At 48.9% G+C, this 27956-nt stretch overlaps 1 protein-coding gene across 1 annotated transcript; it reads right to left on the reverse strand.

Moving 5' to 3' along the window:
* Nucleotides 1-957: 957 nt before the first annotated feature.
* Nucleotides 958-27953, reverse strand: LSG1 (large 60S subunit nuclear export GTPase 1). The gene is made up of 14 exons (XM_075556231.1): nucleotides 27729-27953; nucleotides 25272-25398; nucleotides 21692-21812; nucleotides 21497-21583; nucleotides 19913-19999; nucleotides 16187-16247; nucleotides 14561-14737; nucleotides 9540-9965; nucleotides 6798-6899; nucleotides 6528-6671; nucleotides 5021-5144; nucleotides 3647-3726; nucleotides 2629-2802; nucleotides 958-1436 (listed from the first exon to the last, which is right to left on the reverse strand). The coding sequence occupies exons 1-14, from the start codon at nucleotides 27825-27827 to the stop codon at nucleotides 1257-1259; spliced, it is 1989 nt and encodes a 662-aa protein (XP_075412346.1). The 5' UTR covers nucleotides 27828-27953; the 3' UTR covers nucleotides 958-1256.
* Between the last annotated feature and the right edge of the window lie 3 nt (nucleotides 27954-27956).

Below are 27956 nucleotides of genomic sequence, written 5' to 3' on the forward strand. Positions count from 1 at the left end.
TTTTTCGTTTCGTTTTGTGCTTCGGAGAACTGAAGGACTACCTGATGAAACCAAAGATTGAGGCCTCCAGTCTAGATTACATCCTCACGAGCCCCACAGATAACATGATAAACAGAAAAGTTTGGAGCTGTAAGGACGTCATTTTTCTTGGACCAACATTATTCATGGAAACAGCAGTCGGAAATGAAACCAGGTATTGCAGGGGTGAAACTGCCACAAAGACCACTTTCAAGTGTTAAAGAGCAAAGGTGTCACCCTGAGGCTTAAGGCACACGTGACCCTTGCCAGTGTTTTCCCTGGTTTCATCCACATAGGAAAGCTGGGCAATGAGGAAGGGCTACGGAGAAAAACTGACGCTTTAGAATTCTGTTCCTGGTGAAGCATACTGAAAGTGGCACGGACGGCCCAAGGCACGAACGATGAGCTTCATCGCACCACCTTCGGACGTGTCATCGGGAGAGACCAGTCCCTGGAGAAGGCCATCTGCTTGGAAAAGTCGAGGGTGGAGAGACCACCGACAAGATGGACTGCCCCAGTGGCTGCGACAATGGCTTCCAACTTCGCCGTGAGGCTGGTGCAGCCCGGACAGAATGTCTGCTGTGCACTCAGAGGTGCCTACAACCAAACGCAGGTGGGTGTCTCCACAAGTGGGCTAGCAACACGACACCCGCCTTCACCTAGGGAAGCAGCTCACGGTGACAGCTGTTTTCAACAGAGCCAAGTTCTCCAGGACGAACCTTTCCAAACCGACACATTTTACCCTTTTAACCCAAGCTCTGGTACCTCTTCCACTGTGTCAGGTGTGTAGGTGTGTTAGACCAGGAAACAAAGTGGACTCAAGAGAATGCACCTCAAACAGCAGTCACCCCTTAGCCAAGGGGCACTACAAAGAAATCATGGTGTGTTCAAACGGCAGCGTACTTACCTATTCAAACCAATCAAACATGGCAGTAGCCATTAGGTTTGGTATCTTTTAATAAGCGCACCCGGATGAACCGCTATGCATTTTTGTACACATTTACAACAGACAGCGAGCAGACACTCACTCGTCTTGAGGCCAGCCTTCTGCGGGCACCGCTGTCTGGGGGGCGGGTGGTGGCTCTAGGGAGACCCGAGTCGGAGCTGGCGCTTCCAGGACCGTCAGTCTTGCTATCATGGCTGCCGAGTGCGTCGTGCTGCCCAGCAGCAGGGTCCTTTCTAGAGCGCACCGGCCCTGTCCATGTGCACGACGCAGGTGCCATTTCACCGGGGTCCAGTCACATATCCAGGTGCTTGTAGAGCCTGCGACTTTTCTCTTTTTTATTCCGGTTGCCGTGCTTTTTCCATGGCTTCCCAGCCCCGGCTTCAGAACACTGATGAGTTGCGGTCACCAGGCCTCTCCCAGGCTTGTAGCCCATCACAGCCTGGACCCCTTTGGTCAACGCTCTCACGTTCTCCTAGAAGGAAGAGGAAACGATGTGAGACGTCAGCAGCAGGTTTCCTGTTCTCTCACTGGTCTTCTTCACAAGCCTTTCAATGAGGTTTCTCAGCAGTCTGCCCAGTCCCTTCTCCTTACCTGCCCGTGACGCGCCCTTGCCCAATCGGTTCAGTCTCATTGCTTCAAACACCATCCTTACCTTGACTCTTACTTCCAGTGCTCTCTGGGAAATACTTAACTTGGTATCTGGACTCAACTTCCCTCAACCCAATTAGTCTCCCTTACAACGCGGCTGCACATTCTCTGTATCGGTTAACACACTACCGAGCTCTTTCACCACGGACCTCACACATCTGAGCGCCCCCCAGCCTCCAGGGTCAAGCCCCTATGTCCTGACACGCCAGGCCACCTGCAAACACAGACTCGGGTCAAGCCACAGCCTTGCATGCTGCTTCGTCCACTTGGAACGCTGGTCTTTGACACTGTTCCCAACCCGGTCTATTTTCACTCTTCTTCAGGTCCAACTCAGTATCACTTCCTCTCCAGGGCGTTCACTCACCCACTTTGCCCCCAGCCCAAGATTAACCGTCTCCTCACCTGGGTCCACAAGGAGCTCCAACTACACCTCTGCCCTAGATAACATGTCACGTTATGTTAGCCTGCCTCCTCTCTGCTAAAATGTCAATCCCTTCAAAGGAGAAAGGGAACTTACTCATTTTTCTACCCAAGGCCCTAGCACACCAAGTGCCCACATAGGAGGTGTTGCAATTTTTAAAATCAAATTTGAGATTTACTTAAAACAAATGAAAAGCAAACCAACAAAAGTGAATTTTAAGTTTACTCCATAAAAGGAACTTAATCTGACATGACTTAAGTGGACAGCATTGCTTTTGGATCTTATACTAATAACATAATAAACCACAGGCTAAAGGTTTGGCACACGAGCTATTTGAAGCTCCGGTACGTTTCCAGTTCCTCTATGGGGCTCTTTAGGTAACCATTTCTTAGGAAAGGGATGGAGGTGGTTGCTTAGTGGGCATGGGGTTTCTTTTAAGGCGGGACTGTGTGTGTGAACAATATGTAAGATTAGATAATGGGGACGGACGTACAACCCCGTGAACCATTGAACATTCACGTGAATACCTTAACAGATATTGTTGAGACCAGATGTATGTTTGATCAGGAGTTACAAGAACAACTTTACAACTTACTTGATGAAAAAAGGTCTTGTCTACTGTATTTTCAATTTGCTTTGCATTTCTATGACTGCCCGGCCGCATTCGGATCTCCTCTCCATCTGCTCTGTTCTCTGGGAGCCGCTGGTGCTGGTGCTGGAAGAGCAGCGGGTCGGTTCCAGGAGGAGGATGGCAGTAGAGCAGCTTACCCTGCAGGGACACGGCAGCAACAGCAGTCAGGGCCGTCTGTCTCTACAACTGCCGAGAGCTGTGGCCAACCAGGTAAGGCAGTGTGCGGGGCAGCTTCCTAAACAACGGGCCCTTTCTCTTCTATGACTCAACACAGCCTCCAGCAGGCTCAGGCCAGCCCTTGTCAGGTTCCCTTAGCTGTCTCTACACACTGCCCCTGGACATGGCGACCTCCTGCTTTGGACGCAGCTGACTTCTTATTTTGGGGTGATATAGTACTCACTTAAGCTACTTAGAAAACAAAGCATATACTGGGTACAACTGCTTTGCTTGTACTTTAAACCTGAGGGTGGGAGATTCTTTCTATCTCTTTGGCACTAACACCTGTGACGAGGGGACCATAAAGCAGGCACCGTTGTGACTCCCGTTCTAACCGAGGACGAAAGCCCCAAACTTGGTGGGGTTCTTTCACAAAACGGGGCTAGCATCACAGACAGATGAAGTGTTTAGAAGCACGCCTAGCACAGGAAGCTTTTGCTGGCAAAGGGGCTACACGGAAGACTACGACAATAGCCTCACAGATAGCCGATACCAACAACGGGCTACAGAGTATGCCCACAGAACATTATCATTCTCATTAAGAGTGGGCGAGAGCTAGCGCTTCCTTTTTCAGGAGATGTTTAAGTCAGCTCCATAATTCACATCATGCTACCTCCCTGGGGTCTAGAATTCCGACTCAGTTGCCACAGGCCCTCAAGAAAAGACTTCCTTCATGACTTAGGGCGTTGCCACGATCTGAGCTCACAGCACGAACGCGGCAGACCTGCTCATTCCAGAGCACCAGCGAGCAGGCCCACTCACTCACAGTGACGTAATCCTTCAGGATGTACCGCGCGGCGCGAGGTTGGTCTGGCTGCCCGTGAGCTGTCATAAACCCCCGCATAGCTGTGAGGAGAAAATAAAATTGGCGAAACCGAAGTGAGAGCACAGCAAAGCCAACAAAAGAGATGACGGTTTGGTCCTTTCTGTTAACACTGTCCATCTCTGTGAACACAACCCACCTTTTAAAAAAGGTACTGCGGAAAAGTCTTTGGCTAGCATTTAACACATGTGGCTCGGGGGACCCAGCAGCAGCAGATGCACCTGCCAGGGCAGGCACACCCAGTTTCTGCTTACCCCCATTGTTTCTTCAGTCCGTGGGGACCACGGGCAGAGGACACACGCTTACTAGATCACAGACCTGGACCTTACTCAGTTTCCCAACTACGAAGCAAAACTGCCTTTACTGCTGACTCACTCAGAAGGAGGCGGCAGGGCAGGGTGGTTAAGGCTCCGGCAGACAGCTGGGGTTCAAAACATAGCTCTCTCACATACTAGCTGTGCGCTGGCTCTTTCCATGCATGGAAATAAATTTAGGCAGATCAAACACCAAAAGGTCAAAAAGAAATAAACTTTAGAAAAATAGCCTGAAATTGGGATTCGATGATTTTCAAGTAAAGCACCAAGCCTGGGGCAGGTGGTCCTTAAGGTTCCTCCCAGTTGGTGCTCCTAACTAGCAATCACACCACAGATGCTCACCCAGACAAAGGTAAAGCCGAGAAACCAGGAAGGACGCGGTGCGGTGGAGAGGCGGGATAGCTCTGGGTGCATTTTATTGTCAAGCAAGGTGTATATAGGGTCAGAGGGCAGGGAAGCGTTGTGTCCTCAGCCTAACCACACCCCACTGTCTCAACATCTGAGTGACTGCGGTCTAATGCTACCCTGACAAACCACTGTCTCCCCAGCATCCCCTTTTCTGGACTTGGGAGAAGACCACTCCAGAAACCTCCGCTCAGAAGGCCTGGGTGTGCGCCTGGGCACCAGCAGAGGGCGAACGCCCCGCAGTCTTTTCTTTACAAGCCTGGGGCAGCTGCTGGAAGCACCATTTCCCTATGGGAGCGTGTGCTGGGCACTGTCCCACGTAGAACACATGGCTCCCCAAGGGATCCAATTTCTATCTTCAAGGATAAGAACAGGGGCACATAGCACCTGTAAAGGGGTCTTACTACACTGACTCAAAGAGCAGTTGGGAGTACACCTCAGCGGCTGCTGGATCCGGAAACCGCCACCAAATTAGCTACGTGGAGACCACTTTGTAAGCAAGGTTGGCAGAACCCACAAAGAGGCGCACCCTGGGAAATGGCAGGAGACATGCAGCGAACAGCGGTTTTCATTAACTGTGAAAGAAACCGTAACTCACCTCCATACGCCGACAACAGCTCTTCTGAGGTTGGGGCGCGATGGGGATCTTCGTCCTCTCTTGGCTTTATGATAGCAACTCCATAGGTGGCTTCTAACACACGTCTTGGGATATTCTGACAAACGTGAGCGCGTCAAGAAATCTATTCCCGTGAACTGGCGGCCTCCTCCCTGTGGTGTCCCATGTTTGAGACCTGCACCTCAGAAGTTTGTCTGTGACACACGCTCCTTTTACACAGGGACACCAAAACCAGATGCGCAAAAAGCTGTGGCCCGACGAGCTGGCTTACCAGCCATCTACTTAGCCAGCCACCGCTTCCTGGAGTCTCCCATTTTCTGCCAGCAACCAAGACACGCATGACATAGCTGTTCTATACAGGCAACAGCCTTGAGTCAATCCCAACTCAGACAGGCCTGTTAGCTGCTCCCAAGGGAGCAACGTGAGGCCGTTTACTCCTCTAGACATTTAGTCTCCAGAACCCACAGCGGCAGCTCTACTCTGTCCTATTGGGTCGCTATGAGCAACCAACCTGATGGCAGTTTTAAAATTTAATTTTTCCAGAAGCAGACTGACACATCTTTCTCCTCAGAGTGGCTGGTGGGCTCAAACCACTGAGCTTTTGGTTAGCAGCCCACTGCTTAACCCTGTGCCTCTGTCTCAGCAGCTTCTCCTTCACGGTCCTAGCTGGGACGCTTCCCGCACGTGAGTTCATGATGCTGCGAGGAGGCAGCAGAGGTCAGCGACCACCTGCTATGAGAGCTCCGGGACTGACTCAGCGCTCAGTGCCTTAGCTTACTCAGGGCTAAGAAGACAGGAATGACAACACCACTTGCCTCCAAGAAGCCCTGGTGGCGTAGTGATTACGTGTTGGGCTGGAAACCACAAGGGCTTCAAACCACCAGCCTCTCGGTGGGACAAAGATGAGGCTTTCTTTCCTGCAAAGACTTAGTCTCGGAAACCCACAGGGCATTCTACCCTGTACTGCAGGATTGCTGAGTCAGCATCACCTCACTGGCTCACAGGAGGGGTGGGGGAAGGCAGGCGGGAGGACGGGAGAGATATGACCCAAGAGTTATTTTGAGAATTAAATGCAGTCATCCCTCAGCATCTGTGGAGGTCTAGCTCCAGGACTCCCCTCTGCATACCAAACCCCACTGACTCGCAAGTCCCTTCTATGGAAGGGACTAGTATTTGGTATCATCATGCCCCTGTATTAGAAAGGACTCTGGAAAGCTAGAGTGGCACTGCCATGGCATCAAATAGGTGGGAAACGAAGGGCCGTGACCCAGAGCCCAGCTCTTCCAAGTACACCCGAATGCAAACCCAAACCCAAGTCCTCATGCGATCACCCGGAGAAAACATGCACTGCCAGTCATGATTCCGGCTTCTCCCGGACTCTTAAGAGCAGAGAGAGGATGCAGAATTGCGGCAAAGTAGCACGCCCAAATCAAACCTGCCGCCTCAGCACACGCTCTGATCATCAGGCTCTGGGACTCAGAAAGGATATCAGTGCTATAGGTGGGACGTGATCCCTCATCTGGTCGATTGGCAGGATCCCACTGCAGATCATCTCAGCCTTGGTGGAGACAAAGGATGGCATCACCAGGCCAGGGCAGTCGCACAGGCAGAGGCCGGGCTCCACGTAGAGAGTCTGAAAGGCAGGACGGAGTCTGTGTGGGCACACAGCGATGGAGGGAAGGGGAGGGGAGAGCAGCCACAGCAACGCCCAGCAAGAACGAGCTGCTCAGTACCCGCCGAGCTAACGCTGCAAACGTACCTGGAAGTGCTTGGTGTGACCAGGGGTGGCGGACACTGACACCTTCTTGTTCCCCATGATGGTGTTGATCGTCGAACTCTTGCCCACGTTGGGGTACCCCACCTAGAAGAGACCCATCAGGTATGGAATCGCCAAACCGTACGTCTGTCAAGGACCCAAAGATATGGAGTAAATCAATGGCAACAATCTTGGCTAAGCACCTGGTTGTTTTGGAAGTAGATGTAGACAGATATTTTAATAAACATAACACACAACTGGCTTTGACTTTTAATGACTTATAAGCAAGTTTCTGTCTTGCTGGTTAAAAACTAGTAAGGGCGCAATGACTGGAACAAGCTTCTAAGCTTTTCCATTAGGAGTCCTGGGGGTGCTGTGCGTTAGGCGTTGAGCTCCTAACCCCGAGGCCTGCAGTTCAAACCCCCCCCCCCCCCCCCGTTGTTCCGAGGGAGGAAGAACAGCTGTTTGCTCCTGTAAAGATGTGCAGCCTTGGAAACCCTCTAGCGTCTCTGTGAGTTGGAATCAACTCGATGACAATGAGTTGGGGTACTGTTCCCTTAGTCTTTGATTCCGATCAAGATAATGCCACTCTCCCCCCGGCCCAGAGACTTCTCCTCCCAATGTTATCAATCAATCTGAAATGTCAAGCAAGCTCATATAAAGGAACAAAAGAGATCAGACAAAACGAGAGCAAATTTATTTCCTGCTATTTGCTCACGTCATGCTGCCCTTGTTCTGTGCTTGTACACAGGTCTCCGAATCTAATTCCCTTACCCAGCTCAAAGAACCCACCATCCTCGGGACTGGAAGACCATGGCTACTTCATCCCTTGAATATCAAGTCCCTGCCTGTTTCAGAACTCAAATCATGTACTTTCATCATCTGACTCTGACCTTCACAATCCTTCAGACTCCAGGCACACCCAAAATACCTGCCATCCAACAAATGTACCGATGTGCTTTATACACTGATGGATGGATGGGCTGTGATAAGAGTTGTATGACCCCCTAATACAATGATTAAAAAAAATACCTGCCATTATTTAAACACAACAGGAAGGTTAACAACCGGAGGCTTTGTTTAAACGAGAGCATTTCACCTGTCGGGAATGACCTTCCTTTGACCTCCAGTCAGAATCTCACACTGTCCTTCACAGTACAACCCCCTCGAGAGATTTCAGACAACTCTCAACTCATTTTAATATGCTCAACACAGTTTATGTTTTATCTTGGAAGAATGAGGGGGCTTCAAAGAGTTTTGGGGGAAACAAAGTCTTCAGGAACTTTTTGGAGGACCCAAGTATGATGTGTACTCCCCTTTACTATGGTATCAGGATTTCATTCTGTATCCTGAGTACAAGCTAGTAGATAGATAATATTTGGGACAATCCAATGGATTTACTGCCACCCGAACACTGAAGATTCCTATAGGGTGCTGCACTGTCCCCACCCCTCCCAACAGTCATCATATTTACCGCTACTCGTTGAACCGGCGTGCTGGTTGCACAGGGGGGTTAAACATTGGGTCACTAACCATGAGGGTGGTGGTTCAGACCCACCAGCTACCCCATAGGAGAAAGATGAGGCTGTCTGCCCCTGTAAAGATTTAGTCTCGGCAAACTAGAGAGCAGTATTATACTGGCCCTGTAGGGTTACAATGAGTTGGAATGAACAAATCTGCAATGGACGGATGGGTGAAGATGGGTTGCATGGAGCCAACTGGTGTTACACAGGGAAAGTACTCAGCTACGGGCAGGTTACACCTAACAGCTGCTCCATGGGAGAAAGATGGAGCTGTCTGCTTTTGGCAGGATGCCATGGGCTGGTTCTGCCTTGTCCAACAGGGCAACTCTAAGTCAAGGGTTGGCCTGACAGTCATGAGTTGTTGGGTATATTTAGCATGTAACTTAGGAGCTGTAAAACGCTAACTTTGTCAGGATCTCCTTTTCCCTACAGTGTTTTACTTGCTTAGATCAAAATCTTACCCAGCTGCATTTCCTTGGGGATTGGGGAACTCTGATAGCCATCTTTAGCCTTAGAGTACATACAGCCAGGGATGCGACTGCTTTCCTGTTTCCCACTTGGTGTTTATGCAATGAAAACACCAGCATACAAACGGTCACAGGACACCAGAATCCTACAGAAGAACAGAGCAGACCAGGGGGCTGGGGCCGGACGTGCATCACTAACAGACTGCCTGGGCTGAGAGAAGACGACTACGACTACAGGCCGAGGAAAGAACACCAGAAGGGACGGCTACACGCTCCCTGGGCCTAATCTTCCTTGCTAGTCAGCAGGGTGGCAATAGTTGAATTGGGGGAAGATGTGATGAAATTTTAACAGGAATTATTTAATAGTTAAGAGTGGCCCACCAAAATTCAAAACTAAACGCACTGCCACCTCATGCAGACTCGATGGGAACTCAGCAACCCAACAGGACAGGGTAGAACTGTCCCTGAGAGTAGAAAGCCCTGTCTTTCTTCCAAGAGGCGGCTGGTGGCTTGAACTGCCGACTTTGCGCTACGCCACCTTCAAGACTTGTGTAAGTCTCATCTTTTGGAAGAGCCCTTTGGCTGAGCTCTTAACGTTACATTGCCTGCTCCCCAAGATGCTGCTGGGCAATCAGAGGGCAATACCCGCCCCACAGCAGGCCATAAACCCAGGTGGTCTGGGGGTGGGGTGGATATGTAAATTGGGGAATGAAGCCCATGTTAGTTCAATGATTTTATGAACTATACTATCTTACCAGTCCAACAGTAAGCTGTCCATCTTTCACCGTCTTCCCATTGTGTAACTGCTTAAAGATCTCCAATAATTCCTGTTTTGAGACCAGATGGCTAAAATTGTGTGTTTGCCTCTTCTGCGGGGTTTCCCTGTCCGGAGGGTCAGCATCGGCAGTACAGCTTTGCTTCCAGTCCCCGTCACCAGACTCTTCTTCAAGGTCATTGTCATCTTCCGAACACGTCTGCCAGTCCTCCTCCTCCTCCTCCTGACAGTCCTCATACTCGCAGTCGTCTTCGCTGCTGGAGGCGGTGTCACTAGGTGAGGGAAACTCCCTGCCAGGGAGTCGCTCAGTCTGCGGGTCCGGAATCTCCGCCTCCGCCTGCTCCTCCTCATCGGAGTCCTCCAGCTCAGTTGCGCTGGTTTCCCCAGCATCTCCGTTCTCTTGCTCCTATTGAGGTAACAGAAACGGCACAGTTCAGACAGAAGTAGAGACTGCACTCTTCACACTCGCTGAAACGCCAAGCGATCTGATGATGTAGGCTGAGTACAGGGGAAGTGTGTCGGTGCAAGGACGGACAACCACTACTCCTCCCAAGCCATCAGTGTGTCCGCTGCAGTACGTGTGCGATCTAAAAACAGATCTTTAAAGAAGAGGAACATTCCGGGTTAAGACGAATTCGTTGGCAGTCCATTATTTCAGGATGAGCTCCTGAAAATAAACGAGGCATTTCTCACCAGTGCGCCAACACTCAACATCCGCCTGTCAAATCAGGAAGGGCATACTTTGTCATCTGAGTGCATTATATCTGCAGGCTGTAAGTTGACAGGACATGGCTCATCTTTGTAAGTGCCTTTATGAAAGAAGACCCACTGGAACACAGCTTCCTGCTACCAACTTAGGAGCAACAAAACTCAACCTCACACGTGGAAATTATTTATCAAAGATTCCCAAGGCTGTCCTTATAAACATTTCAAATGAGTTCATACTGGTCAGTCATGGCTGTGAAATGGAAGACATGAATTTGCAGGCTGTCGGTGTACCGTGAGAATACCTGTAACAGGTAAAGGATCGTTGGTGCCCTGGGAGACGTAAATGGACGTAGGATCTCTTTCAGGAGCCGATGCAGAGGATTACTGTCAGGAATGAAGGAGTGACACTAGCCAAGTGGCATGGCTGGCACCGCTGTTTCCAACTCTTGGTCGGTAGACTTGGCGGCTACGCAGCACACACACTGTCTTTGTGGTCTCAATGGAGAGATGCAGTTCTTAGCAGGATGTCAACCCATTCATTTTTTGAGTTCTGGTTACTGTTCTGCTATGCCCACATTTTATAAATTCAGGTCCGATTTGTTTTTGCTTTGTTGGCCATGACTGAGCCAGGAAGAACTGGTCAAAGCCCAGCTGTAGAATAGTCACTTGGAAAGAGAAGGGTTAAAGTCATGTATTATTCATGGAAATGAGGATTCTTCTGAATCATCAATGATTAGCAAGCGAATTGGTTATTTAAAGTTGTGCTAGAATGAGTAATAGGAGAATACAATGAACTCAAACATGCATCCCATATTGTAGGAAAGTAGAGAGAAATTAAATAGGCATGATTTCATGATAACGGCTGACAACTCAATAAAGAAACATGGCTTTATTTCAACAGAATCCTAACACTGGAACTACTTGTTATGGTAAATGAGCAAATGAACAGAGAATGGTGTTTTCTCTGCTGAAGCATGTGAACTGAGCATGTGTATTGGAAACCAAGGCGAACGACAACAGAAGGACTCTGCAGAAACTATGTTACAGAAAAAAGACGGAAAACTCAATTTTGGGGGAACACAATGCAATTTATTAGATGGCCAAGGGAAAGTAGAGCTATTCTACTTGTTGACAAAAAGTCAAGAAAGGCCTGAACAAGTACCTGTCAGGAAAATCCAAACCCTCAGGGCGACACTAAGGCATTCAAACACCGACAGGTTGATAGCCGGATTCCTGAGAGGTGGATAGGCGGGTGTGTTCCAACCCAGCGGACTAGTTTCCTTTACAAAAATCCTGGAGGCACAGACATACAATGGAGTACTTACTACGCGCACCACTAAACACCGATGATCACATGAAACACGTCGTTTCACGGGAAGTTGGAGGAACGATGTGAAGCAAAGTCAGCCAATCGCAGAAGGACGAGTACACCGTGAGCCCCTGAGGTCAGTATGATCAGCACAGTGGATACAGAAGAAAAGCCACTTATCTCACACTGTGTGCGTTGAGGTACAGGCAGGTAGAGGTCAGACCAAACCCAAGGATGCACATGCTATTCCAACACACAGAAGGGGACGAAGGGGATGGGAGAGAGAGGATGGCACGGGGGCACAGGGCACTAACTCACCCAGGGGGAGAGTATTGCTTACGTCTCCACAGAACTAGGAGTGTGCGCATCCAGACTCCACCATGGCGCACCAATATACCCACGTGGCGAGATGCAAGCACAGAGTGGGCTGCAGGGCCGGTCCCAGTCAGTCAAACAGACCCCTCCCTAGAAGGAGATGCCACAGAGGACAACACGAAATTTATAGGTGGGGCGAGGGGCTGGCATGCCGCGCCCACAAGGAAGCAAACCAAGACGGAAAATGAGAAAGGAATGGTCTAGGTCCCATACCGGCACACCAAGTCTGGAGGATGGCGGCCCTGCACGGAGCTGCTCAGGCCCAGAGAGGACTGAAGGACCGACAACAGCACAAGGCATGTCATCCCCTCACGGGAGCACACACGACAGAGGACAATACTAGGGTCACACGGCGGGGAGTTGGTCTAGTCTGAATCCCCTTATAGCAGTGGAGCAAACCAAGAAGGGAACATAACAAATCAGCAATGGGAAAGCCAAGCCACAAAGCCCCCAGAGTCCCCAAAACAGACAAAGGCTAGGAGGGGCAGCTTCCAGACTTCCCCCAGGACCTGTGGGGAGGCAGTTACAAAGGTCAAGCGCACAGACCTGGAATTATGTAACTCCCCCCCCCCCAAACTTCTATTTTCTTTTTGCCTCGTCTCTGTTATCGTTGAGTTGCCTACTTACATAGACAGGCATGGGAGCAAGCTCAAGGAGAAAACAACGGGACAGATGGTCCCAGAGGGACTGGGGGAAGGAGGTGGAGGAAGGGAGCAGTGAGTAAACACCACCACAGATAGGGAACTAGGGAATTAAAATCAACAACAAGGACATAGAGATCCTAGGGGTGTTGGAGCAACAGCATTCTAGCTGAGAGGAATTACTGAAAGGTGGAAGTAGGGCGAGCAAGATGGTGGGGCAGGAGGAAGGTGAAAGGAAACAGATCTAGATTTAGATCCAGATAAAGACACAGATAGAGGTATAAGCATTGTCGTGTGTACATGTTAATACATGGATTCATAACAATAGAGATATTAGCCTCTGTACATATATTTAAATGGAAATACACTGAGGTTGTATGGATGGACTTCAGGCCTCTGCGCAAGCTCACCTTCAAGGCAAGTACACTTTCTTCTAACAGCCTGGCCTTCTGTAATGCTCACCCTCTGGGTACGATCGCTGAAGACAAAATGGGTGCATAAGCAAATGCAGTGAAAGAAAGTGGACAGTGCTTGGCTATCAGAAGATATAGCGTCTAGGGTCTTACAAGCTTGACATTAACACAGCGACCATCTAGCAGAGAAGCAGCAAGCACACAGAGAAGCAGCACACCAGCCTGTGCGATCACGAATTGTTACCGGGACCAGGTAACAGGCATCAGAAGACATTCTCATTGTTGCGAATGAGGGGGGTGGGAGCAGAGACCCAAGCCCATCTGGAGACAATGGGACATCCCCTCAGAGGAGGTATAGGAGAGGGCTGAGTCAACCCATGGGCAGTAAAGCGCCAATGAAATATACAATACTCTTCTGGTTCCATGAGGCTTCCTCACCCCCCACTATCATGACCCTACGACTGCCTTCCCCTGTGGGCTACACCAGAGCATGCGCACAGGTACAGGTAAGACTTAAGCGCTCATGACACAGGACTCCAGGAACAGGAATGGGAGTGGCGATACCACAGGGAAGAGGGAAGGTGGGGAGAAGAGGGGACGAAGGGGGAACTGACTGTGATGACTGACACATAACTGCACCACCCCCCCTGCCCCAACAACAGAAACTGTGGGGGAAGGGAGACAACAGCCAGTGTAAGATATGAAAATAATTTATCAAGGGGCCATGAGGGTGGGGGGAAAGAGCTGACATCAAGGGCTCAATTGAAAAGAAATGTCTAGAAAACCATGATGGCAACATATGTACAAATGTGCTCGCTACAACTGACATGCGGATTGCAGCAAGAGGTGTAGTAAGAGCCCTCATAATGTATTTAAAAAGAGGCAAAAGGCTAAGTGATAATACTTGTGTTAAGAGTTAGTGTTAACAATTGATGTATGTATGGACTGTGATAAGAGTTGTATGAGCCCCTAATAAAATGATTAAAAACAAAACAAAATAAGCACAAAAACAATGAAAATAAAATAAAGTAAAAAATAAAACAAACAAACAAAAAAGAGTTAGTGTTAAGTGATTAAAGGTTAAGGACTAAAAGTTAAGGGTTAGGGTTAAGAGTTACCTGATAGGACCAGCTAAGTTCAGAAGCCTTTGTTTCCTCCTAGAGAGGAAGAGACGGTGCCTGACCTCTAAAGAGGAAGGTATCTTCCAGAAGCCACGTACTGCTAACCCAGAGCATGGCCATGCCAGTGATGACCATGAGAGCGAAAGATGGGGTCTGTGGGAGAGAGAACCAAGGGGGCACACACAGGAAGAGCCTGGAACCGGGGAACGGCTGCATACAAGGGATGGCAAAGATGCGCTCGTTACTGCCACCAAGAGGGGAACCTGGACAGACTTGGCATCCCCGGATGGCAGAAACACCCTAAACTTAGAAAAGGAGCCGCAGCTTCCAAAGCCCCGTCACAACATCAAAACGCCTCCCCACAAGTTTCCGAAAAGACAAGCAAACGCAAACACAGCCCCCCCATCTCCCAGAAGCCCTGTGACCCCGATCACCTGTGCGTCTCTATTCCGCTGAACAGATTCGGCCAAGGCGGACCAGAAGATGACCTTTACGCCTTCCTTCTCAAAGTGTGCGGCCCAGGCCCGGCGCTGCTCGGCGCTCAGCAGGTCCGCCTTATTGATCAAAATCACATTCTCCTTGTCGCCGGCGAGCTCCTTCACGTAACACTCCTGCGCAACGAGCAAAGACACTTAGAGACCGCTCCTGCAATGGTTAGTTAAAAATGCAGCCAATACAGAGAAGCGCTTCCGTGACGACTACGTGTTTACTGCTCCCAGTTTAAAATCATTTCCGAATTTAAAGACTTATAATTATGGTGCACTTGGCTTTTCACTAAACTCTGAAAGACAGGTCTGAGAACATTAACAAAAGAAGTTGCAAAGTATAAAAGGAAGTGCTTTCTTGCCTTGCAGAAGTTATTACAACTCACAGCCAGAGTCAATCCGGACTCACAGCGCCCCTAGAGGACAGGGGAGAACTGCTCCTGAGGGGTTCTAAGACCCTAACTACATTAGGGAGCAGAAAGCCCCAGCTTTCTCCTGAGGCTCAAACCTTGCCGCTAGCAGCTCAACACAAACACACCGTGCCACCAGGGCTCCTGGCTGAAGGACAGCAGGACCAATTTTCATGAAATACTGTCCTGTTTTTAATAATGCTGAATTGTTTCTTCCAGACAATATAAGGAGCTGCAAGTTAGCCATGACTACTTTTCAGTCAAAAGAGGGCAGCCAATAATGTCACCTTTCGACGTCAAGTGTTTCCAAAGCAGGAAAGAAACACTAGACCAGCGGTTCTCAACCTGTGGGTCACGACCCGTGAGGGGGTCTGTTAAACGACCCTTTCACAGGGTTGCCCAATTCGTAACAGTAACAAAGTGACAGTTATGAAGTAACAATGAAAATGATTTTATGGTTGGGGGGTCACCACAACATGAGGAACTGTATTAAAGGGTCCTGGCATTAGGAAAGTTGAGAAACACTGCCCTAGAGTCAGCCAATGGAATTAATTCCCAATCACAGTTCTTTTAAACAGACTTAAAGGTTTCCTTCATTAGTGCTCATGATTAAAACTTGTGCTTCACCAGTGCCTCTGAAATCACCTGTACTACCATCACTCTGGTCTTCTACCCCGGTGTACAGGAGGGGCGTTACATTACTCCATGTGAGCCTCACCCCTTACCTCTCCCTCCCCGTGCCTTGGTACAGGCTGCGGACTGGTACAACAGGGCCAGAAGCAGTATCTAAGGTGGGAGAAGAAGATGGGATGGCTCCCAAGCGAAGTGAATAGGAACAGGCTGAAATACGAAAAATGCTATTTCGACTGATGCCTTGTGAAAAAAGGGAGTGGCTGGCTACTGTCTATTAGCCAAATGGCTCTGAACTAAAGCTAAAATGTTCAAATCAGAGTTTGAGTCTGCCTGCAGATGAAAAAAACTGTTTGGGGAGAAAACATCGGTTTAAACAGTGGCATTCTGCAAGCTCCTGGCCCTGGGAGGAGAGCAGGCAGAATCAAACAAGGCTGGAGGGCAGGGCAGACCACTGCCTACGTTACTGCTGTGAGCTTGTCCTCTCGCCCCACCTCAAAGGACTTCAGCAGGAATCTCGTTACATGCCACTTACCAAATCCTCACATCTGAACAGGAGTGGGTTTCGAGCATCTACTATTTGGACCACAATATCACTGAAAAATAAAGGAAAGCGTTTAAAACAACCCAAACCACCTGTGCACGGCCCATCCCTGGACTTTCTGTAGTTCAAGTGAGAGTACTGAGCACTGACCACGGGATGATGGTGGCAAACACTTCCCAACGATAGCTTTTCAGGGCACAATTACCTGCCCCCCCATGTACAGATGAGGAAAGCGGGCCTTGCCCAACAGCTGCTAACAGATCTGTCCGTGCTGACCCGAGACCAGCCTCTTCACCTAACAGTCTACGGCTCTCACGGGCCCGGCTCAGCTAGTGCTTCACTGCTGGGTCATCTGTGAACTTCCCCGGGGCTGAGCAGAGTGTTTCAAACATGTCGATCGAAGATGAGAAGCCCAGGTGGCGCAGCAGTTACATATTGAGCTGCCAAGCACAAGGCCAGCAGTTTGAAACCACCAGCTTCTCGACAGGAGAACGACGAGGCTTTCTGCTTTCATAGTTACAGTCCAGGAAACCAACAGGGGCAGGTTTATCCTGTCTTACTGAATAGCTACGAGTGCGCACGGCAGTGAGTTTGGTTTGGTGGCACAGCGAGTTACATACTGGACTGCTAACTGCAAGATAGCAGCTTGAATCCATCAGTTGCTGTTTGGGCAAAAGAGGAGGCTTTCTACTCCTACAGAGCCGTCATCTTAGAAACCCCCAGAAAGAGTCCTACTCTGTCCCACGCGGCCCTAATGAGACAGAATAGCCTCCATGGCAGTGAGTTTGAGTACAGTTTCTAATCTATTGGAGTATAGTTTTTAATCTATTATAGTTTCTAATCTATACTCTTGTTGGCTCCTCAAAGGAAAATTTAATAAATTGTTTGCTAATACTTGCTACTATGGAAACCAGTATTTTACTTAAACGCCAGGCGGGCAAAGAAGAAAACGCATACCTACCCAACAGCCACCCGTGGTTTTAATACTGTGTTTAAACAAGAAAAATGCAAACAGCAAAATATCAATGGAAACCGCCATGCTTCAGTAGGAAACACATGCTCACCTTCTTCCATCAAGTCAAAGATGCAGCAACAAAGCTGCCCGTGGCTGACGGAGCATCCCCTCAGCCCCCGACAGATGTAGTCGGGACCCAGAAGCATGTCAGCATGGCAGGGGAATAAGGGCCGCCCTTCTCTGGAAGGACCCTCCCGCCTATAAGCCTCTAACTGTCATGGCATGTGGGCCAGCAGCGGTCGGCACGGTAAGGAGTAAGATGCAGAAGTGCTAACAAGCAGAGGCAGTGTCGCTCCCTAAGCCACACTGGTTTAACCATTCTCTGCTCGGGCGGAGGAGTGCTGGCGGTGTAGTGGCTATGCACTGGGCTCCAGGCCAGCAGTTCAAAACCACCATATTCGCCTTGGAAGAAAGACGGGCTTTCTACTCCTATAGCTGTGGTCTCAGAAACTCACAGGGGTAGTTCTACCCTGTCCTACGGATGCTATAGGAGCCGGAACTGCCTCGAGGACAGTGATTTTGGAGTTTTGGTTTTTGCAAGGTCACATTCCACCTCCACAGAACACCAAGAAAACGCATTACATCAAAGTTACCATTTAGGCAATGGTTTCTGACAAGTAAGAATGCATTTTCTCTGCAGAATCATGACATCTTCAGCATAATCTTTTAATCCAAAGGAGTTCACAGACTGGCCAATTTTCTGAAAGGTCTCTAATTAAACGGGCCCGGGTGTTTCCTTTGTTGAGGTGATGTGATGTCCACCATGTTCATACTGTAAATGCAAAGACAGAGAAAGCCGAACATGCCAAAGCCACAAGGTCCATACCCTAAGCCTTCCCAGGAAACAGGCAGGAAGAATGAACTCAGAAACACCAGTAAGGAAAGACGACCTTTCAGAACTGCCTGCTTCCCGTGCTGAATTAGGACGCAGTTGGGGTTAGACTACATGCCAGGAAGGATGGTCATGGCTCGATGGGGCCTTAGTGCAGAACCCAGTGCTTGGCCGTCCACGCTGTAGAGGAGCACGTGGAGCACCCAACCTGTTCTGATAACTATGGCCCAAGTCAGAGAAGCAGGCGGCTCGGCCTGTCCCCACACAGGAGACATCTGCTACAGCGGGGGCACCCACACGTACGTCTGGGGGAGAGGTGGCAGCAGTCACCTCATTCATAATGCTTCTGTGAAACTCAAGATCTCTCTCTTTCAGGCAACAGAAACAAAATTCCTGGGGTTAGAAACATATCCTGGGAAAACTACAGAACACTATTACAAGAAACCAAGGGTGACCTCAACAAATGCAAGAATGGCCCACGTTCGTGGGCTGAATGACTAAATAAAGAAAGATGTCAGTGCTCCCCAAGGTACGATATACATTTAATGCAATCCTGATACAATTACCCTCATCTTTCTTCAAAGAAATGGAAAAACTGATTACCAACTTCATATGGAGAGGGGAGAACCCCCAAATTAGCAGAGAATTAGATTAGGGAAGAACCCCCGAATTAGCAAGAAGGACACCGTGGGAGGGCTTGCTTTACATGACTTTAGCACATTATACAGCCACAGTGGTCAAAACCGCATGGTATTGGTATAATGACAGATACTCAGACCAATGGAAAAGAACTGAAAACCCAGAAATAAAGTCATCAGCATACAGAAACATATTCTGTCTAAAAGGGGGAAATAACACGGAACACAAATAACTAGAGGTAAATACTACAACCTCAAAGGAGCTCAGACTAGCTTCAGAAAGTTTGTGGAAAAATCCCACCATGCCCCAATGCCACTTTTTCACGAACAATCTGCAGCTCCCACGTCCATGCTGCCTCTGATGAAACCAATGCCCACTGAAGGGCCTAAAACCCACGCACAGGGCCTTCCTGTTCAACGAGCATGACTGCACTGAACACGGACCGAATCGCTGCGGGCTTTTGAGACGGTGACTCTTCAGGAGAAAGCCAAGTCATTCTCCCCAAGAGCAGCTGGTGGTTTTGAACCACCGACCAACATATGACCCGAAACCAAACTCATGCCACTGAGTCCATGCTGACACATAGCAACCTTATAAGCCAGGGTTGACCTTACAGTTAGCAGCCCAACGTGCAACCAGTACGCCCTCAGTGCTTCATTAAAACTTCTTCCACATTGAGTTTACCCAAATCATTCTCCTCCTCTCAAAACCCAACGATAAACCAAACAAAACCCAAGTCATACATTGATTTCTGCCCGTTGTGACCGTGTTCTTTCCTCTGCTATCCCCAGCATACTGGCCTCTCCCCCACCAGAGGAAGCACCCTCTCTGTCGGAGGGCAGGGACCGCCTCCACTCACCTGGGCACCTGTGCTGGCGCTCTGCTTAGAAGCCGCCTGGGCGGAAGGTCATAAAGGTCAGCCAAGCACAGGTAGGAACTACTTTTTCACACTGATTTCCCCACAGGGCCAGTGAGAACGCTATATTTCTTTGATAAGTGAGTTTCAGAACTCATCTTACAGAAAACATTCCCTATTCCCATATATTTCTTAATGCCTCTGTCCACTAACAAGCGGCCTACATTTAAATGCTGGCTTTTTATGATAACGCTTAACAGCCTTTCGCTCCACCCCACTCCACCCTCCTCAAACGTGGGCCTCGAAGCATGCATTAGCTCCAAACCTCAAGCAACCCCGAAGTCCCATTGCGTGGGACAGATAATGGCAACTTACCTTCTTTCAATGACCCTCCAGAGCTGGCGCCAAAAGTCTAGATTCCTTTCAAATGGAGTCAGGATCAGCTTTAGTTCCTCTTCTAGCCTGGCTTTAGAACGGAAATTTATATGACCTTTGCCAGATTACAACAGAAAGCTTCTAGCGAATCACTGCATTTAAAACTCAGCACCGAGACCGTGGCAGTGAACTATTTTTGTATGCCTTCTGTGAGCCAACATGGGAACCATTTTATTTCATCACCTACTACGGCAATGCAGACTTCCTCTCACAGGCATCTCCCTTGTAAGAACGCTCAGGAAAGCAGTGATAAACTGCAGGCTGCCCAAAGGCTGGAGAAGGGGGGGAAGGGGGAAAGGCCAGACATGAACAGAGTAACCGCTCACAGCTTTATAGCGTGTGCACATGCACCCACGATGCTGTGCACGTGCGCACACACCCTTACCTGCACCTATCAGCAGCTTCCATTGCCTTCTTATAGGATTCGTAATTACAGGGCAGTGACATTTCTTCATCTGGTTCTTCTATCCATAATCCCTTTGTGATGATCATAAAGTCTAGCCCCTCTGCCTGTGGTTATAATCCCATTTTGGAGGGAGTTACCTGTTATGCTAAGGGACAAGATTAGAGTGGGAAGCGTTCTGAGTCTCCACCTTCCTTGACATCCAAACCCGCCTCACTTACTTTGAGTCTACAGGACAGAGTAGAACTGCCCATGTAGGTTTCTCAGACTATAAATCTTTAAAGGGGTAGAAAGTCTCCTCTTTCTCCCACAGAGCAGCTGGTGGTTTCTAACTGCTGACCTTGCAGTTAACTGCCTAAGCCAGCACCCACTACACCACCAGGTTCCTTCACCTTACTAGAGGATGTGGATGACCAAGTCACCCCTAGTTTCCTTGGGGGTTTGGTTGCTGAAAGTCAGAAAACCCATACCTCCCTCAAAGCCATGACTGCATGTAAGAGCCATCTCAGAAGCAGAGAGAGAGAGAGAGAGAGAGAGAGAGAGAGAGAGAGAAAACCTGGGACCATCAAGGAAGAAGACCCAACAGCGTCTGAGATCCCGGTCTGAAGTGGCAGAACCTGAGACCAGAGGCTGTGCCCTGAGACAGTGAGGTGGGGCGGCAGATGGGCTTCCTGGCCCTCAGGTGCTGAGGACCAACAAGACTTGGCTGCTGGTTGAGGCGGGGTACTGCTGTGGACCAACGAGCAGCATTCTTACTATTTACCGATGCTGAGTGTGGTAACCTATCAAGATCCCCAATAGCCCCATAATCGAGCTGTCTGTGAGCTCTATGTGGTCACTGCAACAAATGATGAAACTCAGTACAGAAGCAGAGTGGGAGGAACGGCTGGTGTCAGAATAGGATAAAGAAGATGGAGGGTGGAGGCACGCCTAACCCCTGCGTCGTGGCATGGGTCTTGGGCTGGTGTGGAGGAGTCGTCTTCTTCCGTGGGTAACCAAGGAGGACAGATACGGTCCTCAGGACTGTTTACTGAACAATGCAGATGGCAATAAGCAAACACACCAAGATGCTCAAACTCAGTACGTCAAGGATTTACATTGTCATTTAGTCTGACACTCACCGGACAAGCTGACGTCTCCACTCTAGAAAGTTATCTTTCTCTGCCTGTTTGAGTTCTTCCGGACTAGTCTGTTTGTCCCAGTTTGGTCTGAAACAATCACAGAAGGAAAAGAAATTCACATATGCGTAAATTACCAAAGCTGGCACTCAGTGGCACTGTTAAGTCTTACAATATTATCAATTCCGCTCAGCTCACCTCCTTGGTATACACAAGAACTGCTTGTTTTCTTCATGGAGTTTTTTAATTCTTTGGCTCTCCTCAAAAGACAGCAGTCCAGTCCTAGTCTCAGGACGCACAAACTGAATGTTTAACTTCTCTGTGGAAAAGAAAGGTGTTGGAGGGAGGGGAAAAATGAAGAGCTGATACCAAGGGCTCAAGTAGAAAGAAAATGTTTTGAGAATGATGATGGCAACAAATGTACAAATGTGCTTGACACAATGGATGGATGTCTGGATTGTGATGAACTGTACGGGCCCCCAATAAAATGATTTTTTTAAAAAAGGAAAAGAAAGGTACGAGCACCAAGAGGTACAGACAACTAGATCTTGGTCATCTTGATAGGCTATGCGACTCTAAAACAGATGCTATGTCTTCCAGATTTAAATTCTCTTAGGCTTGGGTGCACTATAATTTCAAAATGAAAATATCTAACTCCTTTTTCTCCTTACCTCTGAGCTTTATCAATGAAGACCTTCCAGATCTTTGGTCCCATTCACAGATGGTGAAAGCTGTGAGAACCGGCAGTAGAGGGGGCTGCCTTGCCTTTCCAGATCTTACATGTTTCCCACCGTTTACCAGGCACGGCCTTCCCATTTTCCATTGCTCCTTGTTGTTTAAATACAAGGGGGCTTCAAATAGTCCACCAGGAGGCCTGGCGGTGGAGAGGTCACTGGTCAGCTGCTCTCGGCAAGGGCAGCAGTTGGCGAGCATCAGGCATTCCCCGGGAGAAAGATGGGCCTTTCTAATGCCGTGAACGGTTGGTCTTGGAAACACAGCCTGCCCTAAGCATCAGCTCTGACTCGATGGCAGTGTTTTATTTCTTTTTCAGTTTTCCAACAGTTCAAGGTAAATTCCACTGGCTTGTAATTCCATTTTTGCACTTTTGACACCCGCCCTCCAGTTTGAGGACTTGGAGTGTTCTTTCTCCGGCAGAGGTTTCTGCTCCCAGAGCTTCATCTTTTGCAGGTTTTACTGTCTTATGGTCAGTTTTCAAATGCAAATGACACCATTGCGCAGCTTCATCTTTTCATGCGCTAACAGGTCTTGGAGACCCTCCCCATTAGTACTCGGATTGACCTCATCCCTTTGAACTGTGTGTGGAGAACACAGTTCATTTAGTCAGTGTTCCTCTTTTGAACACTTAGGTGGCTTCCAACTTTTCACTGTCAAGCAGTGTAATGTATATGATTCTGAGAAACCTTCCTGTGAACCTGGTGTTCCTTCAGGACAAGTGCAGCCCTTGACCCATCAGCATCATCATGGAACTTGTTAGAAATATACAATTGAGGCTCCACCCCAGTTTCTGAATCCGAAACTCTGCAGGAGGGATTCAGCAGTCCATATGCGAACAAACTCTCCCCACAGTTCTCCTGCTCACTCAAGCCTGAGAACCTCTGCTCCAGGTTGGTACTGAGAGGAGCACAGGCAGGCTCACAGGAGATGTGCTATAAGGTTTAAGAGATAGTGCCAAACCACATGTTAAGAGTTTCAATCTCTCCTCTACTGGCTCTCACCCGCAAACCCATGAACTCGCTAATGGTAACCTGGAGCATCCCCCTGTATAAAGCCACTCAAACACACCTTCTTTCCTCTCCCCCAGTGTTAGTCAAATAACTGAAACTACAACATGCTCCTCTCTCCCATCCCCCCTCCTTTCCCTTGGTACAGTTGTGGCTCTGCCTTTTTATGAACACCATCTGGCAAAGACACACACGTGTTTTCATGCCTCCCAACAGAACCGGCCTACCAGCCCTTATCCACAGGCAACCACTAAGCACACTGTGGACTCGAGATTTGCTAGGTGGGACCATTCATAGAAAAGTAATCATATAACACGTGCTCAGTGTTTTCAAGTGCCATATAGGTTGCAGCAAAAAAAAAATTCCTCTTGATTTTTGAATAAGCCAGAATCCATTATATGGCTACCACTCCTTGCAGCTGAACTGACTCACACTCACAGTGCCCCTGCAGGACAGCAGGACAGATTAGACCTGCCTCCCGGTGTTTTCAAGGCTGCAGGTCTTCAGGGAGGCCGACAGCCCCATCTTTCTGAAGAAGTGACTGGGTTCACCCTGCTCACTTTCCCGTGAGCAGCCAAAGACTCACCTAACACTGTGCCCGAGGGCCCCTCTCGTGTGAATGCACCACATCTACTCTATGCACTGAGCAGCTGATGGGCACTGTGCTACTTCTCTTGCTAGGAGACCACGAACGCTGCTATGGACATTTGTGTCTAAGTTTTTTGTGTGGACACATGGCTTCATTTCTCTTTAATATACAGTTAGGCGTGGGCGGCTCAGTCCTTCTGAGGACCTGCCAGTCTGTGTTCCACAGTGGCTGACACTTCAAACAGTAACATGCAACTGTTTCAATCCTCACACTCTTGTCAACACCTGTTATCGTTTGTCTAAAAAATTTTAGCCACCCCTTGACCTGTTTTGGTGCCCAAGTGGTACAGTGGTTAAAGCGCTTGGCTGCTAACCGGGAGGCTGATGGTAGGAACCCAGCACTCTGTAGGAGTCCAAACCGACAGCGGGCCTGGTGTTTGGTTTGGTGACACGCTATCTCACTGTAAAACCTGGAAGGTACTCTTGAGTCTAGGCGACTCTAGCTCCTAACATTGCCTTCCTGCTCTTTCTTCCACTCCTCTACTAAAACAATCATCTAACCAATCTAACTTCCTCCTCAAAACTCATCAGTGGTCTTTAAAAAGAACCTGAAATTATGTACCAAGCTAAACCAAACCAAATTCACGGCTGCTGAGTTGATACCAACTCACAGTAACCAGAGTAAACCCAACAACTAACAGTGATTCCCAACAAAGCAGCACCACCCCACAGGGTATCCAAGGCTTCGATCTTTACAGAAACCTATTTCCCATTGGAAATCATTTGTCTAAAACCCTGTCACGATTTTAAGGCCAGAATGTGGCTCTCATTTACCTCACCCAGACTCAACATTAAACCCCAGCCCCCCCTGCCACCAAGTGGGGCCTTACCTTGTAGCGTTTTATAGGCTGCCAATGTTTCCAGGAGCAGACCTCACCCTTCTCCTGAAGAGAGACCACTGGGCTTGAACTTGTGGTCAGTAGCCCAAATGCCTAATCCACAGCTCCCCTAGGGGCTCCGTAGCCTTGTCACTCATCAGAATTCATTCCATGAGGCCAATCTTCTGACCACTCATTGACCTAAGCTGCTGCTTAAAATCTTGGGTTGAGTGTTCTGCCTGCCCGCCTGTCTTGTGCAACGCTACCTGCCCCTCCAACAGTTCGTTTTTGAAGACTGAGCTCCAGAGTGGAGTCTCTGGACGCCTGTGTTTCTTTATGTAGAAAGGAATGTCAGCTCCATCTTGCAGGACTCCACCGCATGCTGCAGACTTCTTTCACAGCCCTTAAACCAGAAGAACACTGCAGATGCTGTCTTATTCATCAACATACTTTGAATGTCCCGTACAAGGCCAGCGTGTCCTTGGGTAATGAAAAGGGCTAACCTACTGCACCTGTAACCGTAAAGCTGAAGGTGAGAGTCCACTCAGAGACCCCTGGGGAACCACTTACCAGCCACAAACTCTGTCCCAGCAAGTTCGGCAGTTGCAAGGAAGTCATCGAGTGAGCTTTGCTCAGTCACTGACTGAAGATTAAGACGCCCCCAATCATAGCCATCGTTGAGTTCACTTGTGTGCAACTATGAATAAAACGCAGGGAATTAATACAGCTGCTCTCTTTTGCTCTGGACATCCAACAAGCCACAAACTTCCCCGTGTAACTGTTAGCTGACTGCAAGGGAGGTGTGGCTTAGAATTTATGTTAGCAGTAGTTAACATTTAAACAGGCAGTTCCTTACCTCGTGCTAGGAAAGCAAGTTCATTACCTTGTTGTTAGTTCATTATTTCATCTAATTATAAAAAAAATCTTTTGACGTGAATTATATTATACCTCATTTACTAAAGAGGAAAGATGCCTGGCGGGGCTATCAGGTAAGCACTGGACTGTTGATCACAGTGTTCCAGGTTCAAGGCCACCAGTGACTCTGGGAGATGAGGCCAGCTATTCCCACCAAGGTTCACAGCCTTAGAGACCTCACCTAAGGCCACGAGGAACCAACATCCACTCCACTGTTGTGAGTTTCACTTTGGTACAGTCACAAACCAGTAAGTGATCGAGGTAGAACTTGAATCAAAACGGCTGGTCCCTGCCCCTCCCCGTCAGCATTAAGTGGTAAATAATATACAAAGACCCAGGTATGTGTGACATACATGATACATACAAATGCTAGTGAACAGTGAAATGGAACAAAAGAAAGACTCCTGAAGCAAAACTTATTCTATGTAATAGTTTTCTCCCCTTTCAATTTATCCTGTTGGTTAAAAAACACTAGTTGCTATCTACTTAATTGATTTTCTTGATACAATTGTTTGGATCAACAAGTAAATGAAAAAATTATAGGCTAAAAGGTCAGTAGATTTGATGATCTGAACTGTAAACCTCCACTTGGTAAAGTTTCATAAATAGGAGGTGCGTGGATCACAGAATAAGGAATGGAACACAGAGTCTTCTCACTACTTCCTAAAGGCTACATTAATACTACCTCCCATCCCCCCTCAACTCACTGCTGTCAAGTTAATGCCGACTCATAGCAACTCTATAGGGCAGGGTGCGCCTGCCCCTGTGGGTTTCCCTGACTGTAACTCCTGGCAGGAACAGAGTGGGTGGGTGGTTTTGAACTGCTGACCTTGTGGCTCGCAGCCCAACTCATAACAACTACACCACCAGGGCCCCTACACATTAGTAACAGGCTGCTTTAAGATGACTGCTATGATTACTAACACTCAGAGTAATCAACTCTTGGAAGCTCGTTTGGAGGTGCTGGCAGGGGAATGTTACTAGTAGACCTTGACCACAGGATGGTCTTCCATCGGGGGAGATCATCCACCACAAAGAAGAGGCTTCAGAAGCGATACCCACCCAGCCAGCCAAACCAACCCTGGCCATCAATGTGGTGACAGATGTCGCAGCAGACTGCCCTCACAACCAGGAGGAACTCTTATCCGATGAATACTGAGGAGGCCTGTATGCTGCTTCCTCAGCAGGTTGTATGGATGGAAGTGATACAATATGACAGTGGTGCATGTGCAGTTATAGACATAAACATGTAAGTACGTGTGTATACAATTATACAAACACACATATATAATTAGAACCGGGGGCATCCTGGCATTCACACAGCAGCTGGGGGAACGAATGCAAACGATAAGGACCAGACTGATGCATCCAAGACAAACTTTAAGGATCCGACAACCATGATCTTCCACCGGCCAGGGGAACAAGAATTGGTCCTACCACATTTTTAGATATAGTTATCTGTGAGCTAAATCACGAGCATAGGTTCCTACACGTGTTTGCCTACTGCCCCATTTTCAGAAAACAAAAATACAAATAAAAACTCAGCACGACGAGGCAACGAAAATTGTTTGTACTAGAGCCCATAATCACGGATAAAGGGAAGGAATCTGGTTTTACAGTTCCCGCCCCCACCCCAGGGAGCCGCGTCGTCCACGTTGGGAAACACTGCACTAGCGGAAAACGGGTGAAATGGGATTTGAGTTATCTTGGATTTCTGGCACTAACCACCAGAGAAAGATGAAGATTTCTGGTTCCACAAAGATTTACGGCTCCGGAAACCCACAGGGGACAGTTCTACTGTCCTACGGGGTCCCTATGAGCCGGAGCGGACTTGATGGCAGTGAGGTGGCGCCAAGCAAAGTCTCCTCGCTCCCCAGAAACTTGTGGGCACACCGAGACTGGTCCCTCGGGCAACCGCGGCGTCGGGGCCTGCTGAAGGCGCGCCTCCTTCGGCATGGCAGGACCGCCTACTCACCCGTCCATACCGGGTTTGGTGCCACGTCCTTTGTAAACTCTCCCAGTGCCTTTTGCTTCCCACAATTGGCAACCCCCCAGCTCTCAGAACTAGGCAAAAGGGGTGGAAAACTAGATAGGTTCTGCGTTCTGCTTTACCCAGGAGTCCGTGTGACGCTGGTTACGGCTCCGCTGAATCTGATGACGGATCAAGGCCCGGCCCAGGGACCCGCTGCCCTGCGCTTTCCTCCGCCCCATGTCCACACCGCCTCGCACGAGCCCCTCTGAGGAGCGCGTGCGCCTTCCGGCACTCGGCCTCGACCCCGGAAGTGGCGTGTGGAAGATCCCAAGTGGTTAAGTCCCACGGGGGAGAGAGGAACACGAGCA

This window comes from Tenrec ecaudatus, chromosome 8, assembly GCF_050624435.1.
Source record: "Tenrec ecaudatus isolate mTenEca1 chromosome 8, mTenEca1.hap1, whole genome shotgun sequence".
Classification (NCBI taxonomy): domain Eukaryota; kingdom Metazoa; phylum Chordata; class Mammalia; order Afrosoricida; family Tenrecidae; genus Tenrec; species Tenrec ecaudatus.